The sequence below is a fragment of the Melozone crissalis genome, unplaced genomic scaffold, assembly GCF_028551555.1.
Source record: "Melozone crissalis strain CALT ecotype California unplaced genomic scaffold, PUWL_Pcris_2 ptg000018l_1, whole genome shotgun sequence".
NCBI lineage: Eukaryota > Metazoa > Chordata > Aves > Passeriformes > Passerellidae > Melozone > Melozone crissalis.
The window spans coordinates 21,996,258-22,010,709 of record NW_026535796.1 but is presented as its reverse complement, the minus strand read 5'-3'; the positions used below and the strand labels follow the sequence as shown (position 1 = coordinate 22,010,709).

The 14,452-nt window shown below is 38.8% G+C and overlaps 1 protein-coding gene across 3 annotated transcripts in view; it reads left to right on the top strand.

Annotated features, from left to right (window-relative positions):
* The window catches only part of RGS6 (regulator of G protein signaling 6), a 258,312-nt gene that overhangs the window by 11,337 nt on the left and 232,523 nt on the right, over positions 1–14,452 (top strand). For 2 of the 3 annotated variants that reach the window (XM_054276395.1, XM_054276396.1), the window contains exon 2: positions 2,704–2,808. In XM_054276395.1, coding sequence (XP_054132370.1) covers positions 2,725–2,808 — 84 coding nt within the window. In that variant the 5' untranslated portion in view covers positions 2,704–2,724. Of the gene's footprint in view, positions 1–2,703; positions 2,809–14,452 lie in introns of those variants that run through there. The other variant, XM_054276397.1, reaches the window with a different exon arrangement.

Sequence of the window (14,452 nt, the reverse complement as noted above, 5' to 3'; positions counted from 1 at the left end):
CTTTTAAAAAGGGTATAAAGGAAAGAGAAAACATTTGGAGAATAGTCAGGTTCCTCAGGGCCCCTGGCTTGGCCTGCTAAGGCTCATCACAGCAGCAGCAGTGCCTGGGCTGTGTGGGGGGGATGCCCACACTTGTCTCTGCTTCACACTGCACCTCAGTCCTGCCTTGTCTCCAGCCTTGTTGTCTGAGATGTCCATCCTGCTGTCACTCTTACAAAGGTGGCTCTGCTCCTGCTGTTCCTGGCTGAAATCTAGCAGCAGGTGCTGGGTACTCGTGGGAATCACTTTTGCAAATTTGACTTCCAACAACAGATTGGTTCACTTGTATTGATTACCTTATGTAGATGTTATGTAGATCTATGTGTTAGGCTTATGTAGATCTTCAAAGTTAGTGGCTCCCTCAATGTCGCTATGAACAGCATGCCAGCTACTACTGCATATTGTACATGATGTTATAGTCTTGTTGTACTGGAGCAGATGAAAAGCTTCAAGAAGTGCCATGGGGAAAATCTGGAAGTACCAAAAAAGATCAAGTGAGCTGACAGTATAACAAGAACAACAGAATTTGTAAATGTGGACGTTCAAAGTGAATAATGCAATGAGTGAAGCACAGCTAAGTAATGCTGAAGAGGGTTTTACAGTTAGAAATTGTAATTTTGTTCTTTTAAGAGCATTTCTGAATTGCAGTTGTTGCAATTGTTTTCTTTTAAAGCATGCATGTAAAATCTCAGGTAATATAAGTGGTGAATGTGGTCTTTATATACTGCAGGTGAAGCTGAAACTTGTGTGACTTGACATATGCTTTCAACTCTGCTTTGTAATTGCCTTTAGAAAGTTACATAAAATCTCAACCCAGTTCCTGCTCCATTCAACTGAGTGATGATAACCTAGAGCCTAATTCTTCAGTGCTTTGAAATCATGACCAAGAAGTATTGTGAAAATGCACATTTGTGTAAATAATTTGAAGTGCTATAATTTGAAAATGCTTTACCCTTCATCCTTTGTGCTGTTTAATTGTTTCTGCATCTAATAATTTTGCTTAGAGAATTTATTTCATTTCCTCTTTAGCTCACAACCTGGCACAATGGTGTAGTGTTTGGGCTTCTAGGAAGGCATGAGGTTTGGTAGGGGTTTAAATAAATTTATATTATTTAAATTTATAAGAGTCTCTAAATTGGTCTGAACATGCATTTAAAGGGTGATCTATATATATTGTTTAACCCAACTTTGAACTGTATTACTGAATTTCCAAATTGGTATATGCATGTACATATGCATTTTTGCCCACTTGTGTGTGTGTGTGAATGCATACCTTATAAAAGAAAAAAATTAATGTCTCTGGATTGATGCAGATTATTTAACTTTTGTTTCATGGATGTTTTCTTAAAGGGGATATGTCAGCTGCTTCTGGCTCTAGTGATGGATGCTATGTTAGTGCAGTAGCCTTTTCTCTGCTGAGGAAGGACAGAGCTGGAATATGGTCTGAGCCTGTCTGATTCTAGGGCTCTTGACTTGTCCTTGAGAGCTGATAACTGACAGCTAGAATGGCTCAGGGATGTATTATACATATAATTGCGTCCTATGTATGCATATTATATGCTAGGGCACGTTGTTGCCTGTGGCAATGTGAAAGGGGGTAAAGGAAGGAGTAGGAAAGAATCTTTTTAATGATGGGCTGTGTTTTAGAAGTTAATGTATAGGTTATGCTCATGTGAACATAGATTTTTTTTTTTTTTTTTTAGTTTTCAGTTTTTAATGAAATATGTTGAGATGGGATATTTCAGTACTTTCAACGTTAAAGAAATTGAACTTGCCAGATAGTTTTAATGCCAATGTCTATACAAGGCAATGTTACTTAGGTTAGGAAAGCTCACCACATGGCTCCACAGCAGCCTCTAATTTAAATGTTACTTGTCAAATGTGCTGGTGGAAGTAAAACTTAAAATATAGCATTTGACTCTGCATCAGGACCCTTTTTTCTTTTCTTTTTAATAATGCTTTGGCCTCAAGAGTGGCATGACCTGGAGGAGATGAGGCAGCGGTTCCAGTTCTGTGCTTCTAGAAGATAGGAGTATTATGTGTGATTGCTGCCTGCATCCTGTTGCCTCTTGCTGGCTGTGTCATGAGGTGAGGGAAGCTGTTTACTCTGAGCAAGCAGTTGTGCCTCCCTGGCTCTTGGCTGCTGTTTCGGGGCCATGGAGAGCTGGAAGGGGCTTGGAGTGTCGGCAGGTGAGAACCTGCAGTCAGTGTGCCTGACAGGCTGCTGCACCTGCCTGTCACAGTGGGGTTTTGCTCTGCCCCACAGCAAGGTGCCTTGGCTTTTTCTTTGTAGTTACCTCAAAGCTTCTAGAACAGTACAGGCTGTTTGTGCTCTATAGTGAGGAAGGGAAGTGTGTGAAGTATTAATTAGATATTCTTCTATTGAATAAGGGCTTATGATACAACTTCAGAACTGTGGGAGAAGTGTGTGCATGTGATGACCCAAACCACAGCTGCGCGTGACTTGGTGGTCCTTGTTCTTGGGGAGTTATCCCATAAACCAGTCAGTTCTGACACAGTGTGATAAAATCCTGCATAGGGTGAAGACATGAGTGTGATTCCCTCTGTACCATCCTTGTATGTCTGCCTGGCAGGCAGTTGCACGTCCTTACCATGCTCCATTGCAGCCTGGAGTGATGCTGAGTTTTGCTCCTGTCCTTGCAGGCTGAGCGACGAGAGGCAAACATGGCCCAAGCACCCGCTGATCCGAGTAGTGCGGAAACTGCTGACCCAGAGGAGAGTTCTCCAAACATGATAGTCTACAGAAAGGTAAGGATTTTGACTTGTGGCAAAAATCCCTTCTCTATGTGATTGGTTTATAAAAGAATCCCATGCCCCTTTTGAAGTCAGAGGTATATTTGACTGCTTGGACGCATAGCTGAAAGACTTTCAGGAAAGTAAGTGTTTCAAACTATAGCATTTGAGAGCTTGGAGGTTGAATTCTGTTCAGTGGAAGCACTTGAGCTTGTTACTGTGAAATATTTGATGAGAAGCTAATAACTTGAAATTTGTAACTTTTTGTCATATGACTTTACGTAATGGTTCAAGTTTACTGCAGCTAGCTGAAAGAAGTGTACCTATCTTCCAAGTTTTGTCATACTAAGCATAAAGCAGCCTCCATACAGCAGTCTTTTGGTAATTTTCCCCCCTATATTCATATTGTGTTTCTTTTTGAATAATTAGCAGTTTGATTCTTTATATGTCATTTTTCTTACTTCCTATGCCTTGCTTAACTTAAAAAAGAGTGTTTTCTCAAGTGCTAGGGAAAAATGAATTAGACAAAGGTGAAACAACAGCAATGTATGGTGTTAAAGAGCATTTTTTCACCATGATAATATGTCTTATTCTGAAGTACTTTGGAGGAAGCATAAAAGATGAAGGAAAGCTATCTATTGACCCATTTGCAAAGGCATTGTTTTATTTTGCGGTAGGTGTATCCTTCATCTTTGAAATTTAGTATTTTTTTTTAGTTTAATGAAATAATGTAAATACATTTTATTTAGCCTGCAAAATATTTCTTATGTAGTGTGCAGAAGTTCTGTATGATTCTGACAGAAATTTCTTGCATAGCTTAAATAAGCAACCATTCTGATAACTTAAGAGCTACACTGCTCTTGTGTAGTATGATCCTGGGTAAAATTACTGAAATGTGTTGGAGGCACATAGTTATGTCTTCTGCTTGCTTGACTGCAATCTTGATGACTTTCATATGCTGAGAAAATAATTTAGGTTTCTTATGGAGCATGAGTTGTTTCAAGTGTTACTTTTTGATATCCATAATTTTGGTTTAGTTGTTGTGTATTTGGTTTGGAATCTGGAATTGTTAACATGGGAAAAATTTCTGGGTAATGTGTGGGCTTGTTTGTTTTGAATGTGTTATGAACACACTTTGGCTGCTAATTTGGAAGTAGCACTAGTCGGTTAGTCAGATTATTTTTTTTCCAACCTGTTTGCTGAGAACTCCAACACCCCATAGGCTGAAGTAGATACAAGGTGTGAAGGAAATGTCTGGTTGCACGATCTAGAATTAGGGCATTAAATCTGTGACTGCAGAGAATCCACTTATCTGTTCCTGAAAAAATTACTTTATTTGTGTGCCTCACTTTCTGTTCGTCTCACGTTCGGCATTTCTACTTTAGGATTTCTCCATTTCTTTGCCTTTTGATATTTACTTATTGTCATGTAGAATAGAGGTTGTGAATTCTGTGGTATCAATAGGGAATATACTCATGCTACTTGATTAATCTCTCCTTACTGGTTGTCCTCTGGTGTCAGTATTACCAGCCTTTCATAATACAGTCACCTGTCAAAATACATAGTTGTCTTTTAGAATAGCATGCCCCATGCACTGTGCAGTAAATGGTGTATTCTGTATTATCAATTTTAAGCTAACACATCTGTCAGGTTTTTATGCTGTTTCTGTTGCTTTGTGAATAAAAAATGTGGATATTACCTATTTTTCTGAGTAAATTTTCATTGGTGATTGACTTTCTAAATGTAATTTGCATTATTTTAGATATTAGTTTTAATATTAGTAGTTGGTATTATTTGATATTTTCATATTAGTTTGATATTAATTAGATGTATTACACATCAATTTTATGTTCCTTAGTGTTGAAAAATCATATGCGAAATCTGAGACAAGACTATTATTCTTTTGATTGTCTCTCCTCTCTCCAAATGAATGTTTAGCTCTTCATCTCTCATTTGCTTTCAAATGTCTTGATTGCCAGTAATGAATGAGAAAAACACTGCACTGGACTCCCTGAAATATTACACACAATCTGCCAGAATACCCTGCAGTTCAGGGTTGGTACTGTGTCACAGCAGAAGGAAAGGTTTGCTGCTCACAGCAGGAACCCCAAGGTGCAATTGCTGATCCCCCTTAGGAAGAATAAATAAGGGTGGTCTTTAGCAGTGGAACCACAGTGAATCCTGCTCTGAGTGTGAACTGTTTTGTTGCTTATCATAACTGTCATGTTTGAGGGATCTGGGGGAGGAAAGCCCTGCAAGTAGAACCTCACATTGTCAATACTTTTTTATACTTGGTTTACTGAGAGTCTCTGGGGTCTGTTTGAAGTTCATGTGCCAACAGCTTCGTTCTAGCCTGGTTTCATTTAGTAGCTAAAGGTAGACACGTTTAGAGGAAAAACCAGATCTTAGGCAGTATTGAGTGTCCCTTTGGAGCAACCTCTCTGTTTTGTTTATGGAGAAAAGCCTGGAACAGGCTGTGCTCTTTCTTTAGGTAGGTAAAACTTGGTGGGATGGGTTTTGGCCATGCAGAGCAAAATAAACTAATTTATTTTGACTCCAATTACTTTATGATATTCTCTATGGACTCCTGCAAGCAAATGAATTCTAACTGCTTTGATTGCTACAGCAGATGGTCTCAATGAGATAAGTCTTATTTTCTTCTGCCTTCAGTGTTAACCTTTCAGGGGTTGATATTTATCAATTTGTGAGGTATGTTATTTTTTTAATCCAAGGTACCCAGTGTTGCTCCACTGTTTAGGATGACACCTGTGTGTGAATTAAGTAGTGCAGATGCATTTGTTACGGTAACCAGTGTTTAGGGTGTGATTTGCCTCACCCTACCCTTGTTAAGATGAGCTGTAGCCCAAACGACATGAGCTGTATTGACCAGGTCTCTAGTGGCAATCATGGGTACCCGGCTGTCAGGTACTTATGCCATAGGATAGACATTTATAATTAAGCAAGGTGCATTCCACTCTTGTGGAACTGAGTGTCCTCTTGTCTCTCTGTGCATGGCAGTGCTGAGCCCTGGGCTCTCACAGGGCTGCAGGTGGAGCTGCAGGAAGGGTGGGCTGTGTGGCATCGCTTATCTGTGTGGCACAGGGGTACCCAATGGAGATGCAAGGGTGCTGCAGACACTGCACTGCCATTTCAGTACTCTGCGAGTACGCTGAATCTGGCCACATCTGGAGAAGATGCTGATGCATTTTTTGATGGGATCACTACTGGAGGAGTGATGCACAGTTCTTAAAAAGCCTGTTTGAAATGCACAACCCTACTTTTCATGGGAGCAGGGAGTGACATCCCCGTCCTCACTTCAGTCTGCGAGCATTGTGTGGGTACTGCAGCATGGAAGGAAAAAAATACAATAAAACTCAGGAGAGGAGAAGAACCTCTACTAGCAAATAGTAACAAAAAATATAAATTGATTTTAAATGCTGGTCACAATCCCTTGAAATCCAGCCACCTTTGATTAGTCTTTCTTGCAAATGCTGCTAACTGTGTCTCAGGGGCCCTTTGGCTCATTGTTACCATAATCCACATCTGAAAATTCCTCTTCTGCAGATAGTATTGAAAGACAAATTGTTCATGGACAGCTTCTGACACCAGACCTATTAAGTGACCTATTTCAAAATAATTTGGCAAATCAAATTTTCTTACATAAAGGATGGTGGGAAATTGTCATGTCACTGTAAAAAAAAAAATCACAATATTTAGAGCTTGACTAAATAAGAACTGAAAATACCAATAAGGAGGAGTACCTGGAGAATATAACAAGAAGGATGAAACCACAGAAATGAAAATCTAAATTGGTTAGCAAGATGTACTTGTTTCTGAGAGAGATCTCCTATGACAGGGAAGAGTTTGCAAACTGTGCTGATAAGAGAGTTTTAGAACCACTGGAGCATGGATGTTCTGAGGGATATCAAAGTATACTGTCAAAGAAATGATCTGCATTATCTGCTGGTACATTTCCATTTCTGCTTATTTTTTTGCCAAACATATCCTCTATATCTCCTTACTGATGTCAGCACTTACTGAGTTAAATTTTCTATTTTTATGGTTACTCATGGTAAATCTTTTGAACAAGCAGGAAAATATAATTTCCAAAGGCAATTACTGCTCTAAGTAATGTAACACAAACTTGCAGCTGCCACAAGATGCTTTCAGAAAAATCTGAGTTGGTTGCTACCTTCAGTACTTGGCAGCCTTCATGTCTTTTTAAATGCTGATTTAATATCTGAATTAGAATAATTAAAAAAAAAAACAAAAACCAAAAAAACAACCAACCAAAAAGAAAGCAGCCTTACATTTGCAGATTTTCTCCAGGCAAATGCCAGTGTTCCAGCCATGCCATGTCAAGTAGCAGGAGTGTTGCTGTCAGAGCTGGCTGATTGGGCAGGAAATGAGAGAACAAGCAGTTGTGAAGGCAGGTGTATGCATCCAAAAAATACAGGGACCATGAAGCAGAAGGATGGGGGAAGTGACTGTTGTTAAATTAACTGTTCACGTTAAAAAATATAGTACTGGTATTTTGAGCTAGTCAGAAAACTGAGACTGCAATTTGATTGCTCTTAAGTTGTGCTGTGAAAAATCATCTCAACAGGGCACTGTCCAAGCAACTAAAAGCAGATGAGCCTCACAAGGGTATAGTCAAAATCATGACTTTTTGTATAGAAAGAAAAAATTCCTGAAGTGTTTTAAAGTGAGATAGGTTTCATGCATACAGCTTAGTTTTGTATTAAAAGAAAGCAGTCTGCATCTTTTTTTGTGGCTTCCTAGCCCCTTTGAGGTTTCATGCTGTTTTTATGAGATGCAGCAGAACTTAAAATGTATTTTAACTGTTGAATACTTTTGGCTTTCTTTTTATTTGAGTCTTTTGAGTTATATTTTAGGATTTTGCTACATGTAAAGGCCTTCTGAACCTTATTTTTATACATGAAATCTGAATTTTTCACACAGTTGCTTCTGTTTTGTAGCTGGTTCTTTAACATAAAACTGTAAATTGATGATGATAGGGCATGAGTTGATAACAATGCAGGCCTCCAGACTTCAAATTTTACCCAAGGATTTTTCTGCACTGTCATTAAAGATTACTTTAGGACATTTTAAATCATCTTACTCTTACCATTTCCTGATTTCTTTTTTCTTTTTTTAAACTCTGTTTCCAGACTAAAAGCAGTACGCCAAGATTAAACTAGGACTGAATTTGAGACTATGTACTGCAGCTTCAGAAACTGAAAAATGCACAATTTTAGATAAATAATCTCCAAACTAGCATTGTTACTGCTGGAAAACAAATTTAAACCCCATCTCATTACCAAAATATGTTGACACATGTTAGGGAGTGGGGGACCTTTAACTCTGAAGTTCTGTATTGCATATTGACAAGGAGATTTCAGGTAATTTATCACTGCAAATACTCATGTGCCTTGCTTGTAAACAGAAGCTGGCCATTTCTTGAAACCTTGCTAGTTTGTCTGGTTGTTTTACTGTGTCAACAGCTTTGGCTGCAGGGGGTGCTGCATAGAGAGGGAAATGCTTGTGTGCAAGGTGGGCTACTGGCTAAATTGTGGCTGTAATTACAACAGAGCTGGCTGATTTTTCTTCAGGGGATTCCCTCTTGGCATTTCCTATAATAACAGGGGTAGCGTTCAATATTTCTCCTTACCATACCTCATACAGTAATATCCTGGGGATAGTACTCACAGTAGGGGTATTAAATCTAATTTTACAGAGAGAGAGGCTGTGCAGTCAGGAACAGAAGTGGGAATGGCCATGTTCAACAAACCTGTCAGGTAGGAGCAGCAGAGAGTCCAAAGTATGGTGGTAAGTCATTGTCCAGTTATGAGCAATGGCAATGAAAATCACAAATCCCAGAGTGTCTTGGAGAAGTATTTCCAGGGCAGGGATAGGTGTCAGCAGTATTATGTAAAAGGCCAGGGATAATGCCCTGTTCTAGGTCATGGTACAGTCTTCTCTTTTGTCATCTCCTGTCTTCAGAAAACATGTCCTTGTTGCACAGAAGGGACTAGAAACAAGTGGTGTATTAGCTGAACAAAAGCTGGTACTGGTGTGCACACAAATTTTGGTAAATTTGTGATGGATATCAGCGATTTTGGAGTTAGAGGGTGGTTCTTGATTCTTAGAAAAGTGAAGTTCTGGAGAAGTCACTGCAGAGAGTAGAGAGGCCCAGGAAGCCATATGGCTTTACATAGCTGTAGGCATGTTTGTGAAGAGGAGTGTGTGACGTGGTATTTTGCAGAAGTGGAGAAGGAGACACAGTGAACTAAGAAGTGTCTCTAGCTTTAAGTATACCTTCTTCAGATTACCTTGAGTAGGCAATAATACCTAAAATACCTCCTAAATATGTGTGTGTATTTATATATTAAATACCTTCAAACACCCTTTATTCATGCAATAGCAAACAAATTGAACTGCTGAAGTTTGACACGTGTCAGTGTCCTTGAACAAAGCTAATGCTACTGACCTTGACTGTAGCTATCAGGGAAGCCTTGTGGTAAAGCTGAGGTCTGTGGGTTTGATTTCCACAGCAGTTAGACAATATAAATGATTAATGATCGAAGGCATTAGTGTAAAGTTGCAAGCAGCTGGTTCCTGGAGGGCTGCAGAAGCTGACTTGCATTGTTGTGTAGATGCAAAAAAGGCTGTCATACCAGTGGCAGAAACATGTTTTTAGAGTCAGGTGGAGATCATCCACCTGGAAGGACTCTTGGATGCTTTGTGGTTTGTTGTTTCTTTCCATTATTTGTCTTGCAGTTATAGTTAAGATTTACTTGAGATTAGAGATTCAGATTAGTAGGCAGTGTGCAAAGTTACAGATAGAGAAATATGTGTAATGTAGTATGTAGGTAAAGTCATGAGAAAGAACAAATAACCCTTGTTTTACCCTGGCTATATGGTGCAGCCTAATATGCACAATATTAGGAGGTATGTTAAAATGTTATATGTAGATGTATGTATGATACCCTTTCTGATATATCTAATGTGCCTTAAGTTTTTCTGTTCAAATAATGCCTGCATGTACTCACACATGGCCTTAGCCCAAGTGTAAAGCTGTCCTGAGCTGTTGTGTATTGTATACCTCTTTGTAGTTAGTGATTTTGGGGATAAACATAGAACTTTTTCCCCCTCTTCCTATTTCTCTTGTAGTTGGCTTATTTAAACTTCTTTAATTTTCTTCCCTCTCTGTCTCATAATTTCTCTGTTCCCGTTTGTGACTGAAACAAACTGTCTCTTGCACCCATAAAAGTCTAATTACAGTGATCTATTACTTTAACTGTTCTCAGAGGCAGAAAAAAGACAAGCCAGGACCAATAGCTATGACAACCTCAAAGTATATTTTTAGCAAAGCAACTAGTGCAAATATAGAATACAGAGATAAAAAGGGAAGGTTCAGCTAGAGGGTAAGATTATGCTATTCTGGCTGTAGCATTTAGTGCCTTGCATTTTTTGAAATGGTTCTCTTTTATTCCCCTAGCATTTTTCTCATGCCATTTGCTTTGTATTTGTTGTCAGCATTTTAAGCGATGGTCCTGAAGTATTTGCACTATTTGATGATTTACTTTTGCATGTTGTTTTGGGAAAAATGCTGAATATGAGCATTTTCTTTCTGCCTAAAACTTTATTTTAGCCATGGGCTTGTTTAATTTACTAGAAGCAAACCAAAATGAAGTGGTGAAGCAGAATGGAGCTGCCAGCCTGACTTATTCCAGGAGGCAGCTTCTGGCCATTTCAGATGCAATCTTGAACCTTAATATTAAGACAAAATAGCTTGGATGGAATGAAATGAAATGTACATATAACTGTGTGGGGTTTTTGTGGGGTTTTTTTGGTTTGTTTTTTGTTTTTTTGGTTTTTTTTTTTTTTTGTTTGTTTGGTTTTTTTTTTGTAATAGAACTTCAACTAAACCCTTATTCTATCCTGATTAATAAAATATTACTTCAGGGGATTTTTATGAACTTATTTCAAAAGGCTCTGCAATAAGTTTGAGTGGGAGGACTCAGTTCAATAAATAGAATTACATGTGCGGGACCATGAAAATATGCAAATGAGGTTCCATTAAAAAACTCATGATTTGCATCCGAAGACATTTTGAAGCATGTTTCTCTTTTTTCATGAGAAACTGTTATGCCATGTTCAAGAGGCAGCAATTACTTTTATTCTTTTTGCTTTATCACTGCTGCTGTTGTATTGTATCTTGTTTTTCCTTGTCTCTCCGAAGTTAACTGAAATGAAGAAAGTGGAAAGTAACCAGTTAACTAGACACTGAAGTGCACAGATCTGCTTAACAAAGAATTGCATTCTAAAGCTTGAGTATATTTGATATTTTAGTTCAAAGGCTACATGTCTTTTGGGGCGGTGAGGGAGGGCAAAAGTGTTAATTTAAATGTCACGTCACCTCTCTGTACTTTACTTTCCTTAAGTATTTATGGAGCACATTAATATTATCTTGCATTAAAGTGTTGGGAAATTATACTTTGGACCAATAATTAGGGGCTTCTGAATGTAAAGTGAAACATACTTGTGGCATATACAAGAAGAAATGACAAGGTATTATAGTGATTTAATTGGGAGTAAAACAAGTGGAATAAGTAGGAAGAGAACTTAATCAAGGAACACATTAATGAGCTAATCAGATCTATTTCTTGTTTGAGAGAGAAAGCATATCAACTCCCATTTCATTCACATTTCAGTTTTGTGAAAATGTGGTTCTGTGAGATAGAAGTCAAGTAAATGTTTCTGTTGTCATGTTTTTAAGCTCTAGATGGAAATGATTTTGTGTACCAGAGTCTTTTCAGAGTTTAGCGCTGGAGGTGTCACTTCTGTTCTCTGTCATGTCAGCTTTTGTTGAAAATAGGTGTGGTGGCTATTGCATATTGAGAATTTTCTATTGGTTCTCTTACAATTTCACATTCTTTCCTTATGTCTTGCATTATTTGGAAGTTTTAGCAAGGAGACCAGAACTGGAGGGCTGTGGAGACTGTTTAACAACCTCTATCTGCAGGCACAATTCTCCTCTGCTTCTTGGCATGACTGACAGCAGGAGCTGTTTTGATGTGATGCTCCAAATAAAGGGAATATTTCATTCACTAGTGCTATAATTAGATGCCTTTCCCCATCAGTGAATCCACCCAATTTTGTTAAACATTGCTTGTAGCTACATATGAATTAGCTCATTAGTTAACTTGGGCAAAATGTCACAAAACCTCGGATGCACTGGGTTCTTGTCACTTTCACCGTCCCCCCTGGGCTCTGAATAGTAAAATTAACTGGAGCTCTGTTTATTATATTTTTGCTATGTGTAGAAAAACAGAGGTACAATAATGGCACTACTGTTGTCTGCTTATATGTCAAAGATAGTCCAACCATTGCCTTGTGTGTGGAAAACAGTGATTAAACCCACATTTTTTAATAACATGAAAGCATCTGTCTGGAATCAGGGAGCCAAATTGCTTTTTATCTTGGTCCTCTTAGCAGGAAAGGTCGTCTACTTTGGTAATGATTTTTTTTAAGGTATTTTTTACTGGAAAGCACTTCAAGCATGTTGAGTTATAAGACGTTTTCCTTTCTGCTTGCAGAATGAAACCTGCACTTTTAACAATGAAAATGATGTTCAGGTCATTAATAGTGTACTTAGCATCAATGGTGCTCTCTTCCCACTCAAGAGATGTCTTAGGGTTTCAGGGAGCATAGCATACCTTTGACCCAAACCTGCGTAAAAGTGGGACAGACTAAATTTTTGTGGGATGGCCTGTGCTCTGTTTTTTGCCTTTTGCTAAACTGTTGTTTTTGTGTGTTACACACACTTGTGACTGATAGTATTTCAAAGGAAAGATAGAGGATTGAAGGATAATACACCAAAAGTAGGCAGAGAGGATAAATCAAATGGAAGGGTGAACCCTTTTGGAGAAAGAGTTAAGACTCAACATTGCTTTTAAAAAAGCAGTATTTGCCAACTTAGAATTGCAAGAGGTATTTACAGAATCATAAAAGTTGGAAGAGACCGTCAAGGTCATCTAGTCCAGCTGTCAACACCACCATAATCACCCCTCAACAGCATCCCCAAGTACCCTATCCAGCCCCCTTCTGAACACTTTCAGAGACAGTGACTGTACCACCTCCCTGGGCAATTTATTCCAATGCCTAACCACTCTTTCAGTGAAAAATATTTTTCAATATCTAATCTGAACCTCCTCTGGCACAACTTGAGGCCGCTTCCTCTTGTCCTGTCACTTGAGACTTGTCAGAAGAGACTGAGTCCCACATGGCTACAGCCTCCTTTCAGGCAGCTGTAGAGAGCAATGAGGTTCCCCTCCGAGCCTCCTCTTCTCCAGACGAAATAATCCCAATTCTTAAAGCAATTTTTCAGCAGTCTTAGAAGTATTTGAGCACACTGTGGGCTGCATGCAAGCATTAATGTAGCTATAGATGAGGTTAATTGTCCTTAATTGAATAAACTGGATTTATTTGAGAAACATTTGGCTATAGAATGAGACCTTGAGACATCTCTGAGGTTCAGGCAAAGGCACGCAGAAGCTACATGCTCCTACTCCATTTTCCACCTTCCTGCCTTTTTTTTTTTTCTCCCCTAATTGTTTCATTTGACAATCTGGCCATTCTCACAGTGCAGCTATTTTAACTTGGTGAAAATTAACTGAAGGCTGAGTGCTCTTTGTGCCACTGTTGTGTCAATAGCAGTGAGTTTGTCTGCCAGGTTAAGGGAGGGTGATGAAAGGGAGACATGGTCATACACTGGGGCATATACCCCATGGTGGACACTGCTTCACACCCTTGATTCTGATGCATTCAGGTGAAGTGCTAAGAAATAGAGTCAGTGACCAGAGAAACTGTTTAAATATGTTAAGTTGCAGAAAGCTTCCTAGGGCATTCAAGGACAAGCGGCTCAGATGCTTCTTTCTAAATGAATTACAAAACCATGCAGGAATTGAAACACTGGCTTCATTACTTTAATTATTTTCTCCATAGCGTCTTAATTTTTTTCATATTTATTATGGCAGTTGAGCAATTTTCTCTGTGGCAGCTGTGCCACTTCACGAATATTTTGAATAGGGCAAGTAAAATCCTTGGGATGGGAAACTGGGTAATAACATATATTGTAGTGAGAGAGGAGATGATGGTTTTAGCTTCTGCCTTTACACCTCATAGCCAGATGTGATCCAAAGAGTAAGAAAACAATGATAATTTGCTATGACTTGCTGGGTCTATTGGAAATCAATTAATTCTAGTTGATTTTGTAGCAGACATATACCCCTTGTGAAATAAATAACCCTGGAGATTCTGAAGTAGTATGAATTGAGATGTCCAGACAATACCAGTCTGTCTGTCTTGGCTCTGATGGTTTTGGCTTCTGTATTCACAAGACCTGACAGTTTGATTCTATGCAAAATAACTGATTTAGAAGGGAAGACAGCCCCCTCAGCACAAAGGAATCAATCTGGCTCTTGAGACACCTCACCTTCTGAAGAGACTCCTTAGATGTTCTGTTTGTCCCCCTTGTGCTCAGCAGTTGGATAAAAATCATACCCATATCTAAAGTTACCTTGAAGTTTCAAGTCAGGCAGTTTTAAGGAGAGCTCTTTGAAAGGTCAAACCCCAACCTTGGGTTGAAGCAGGA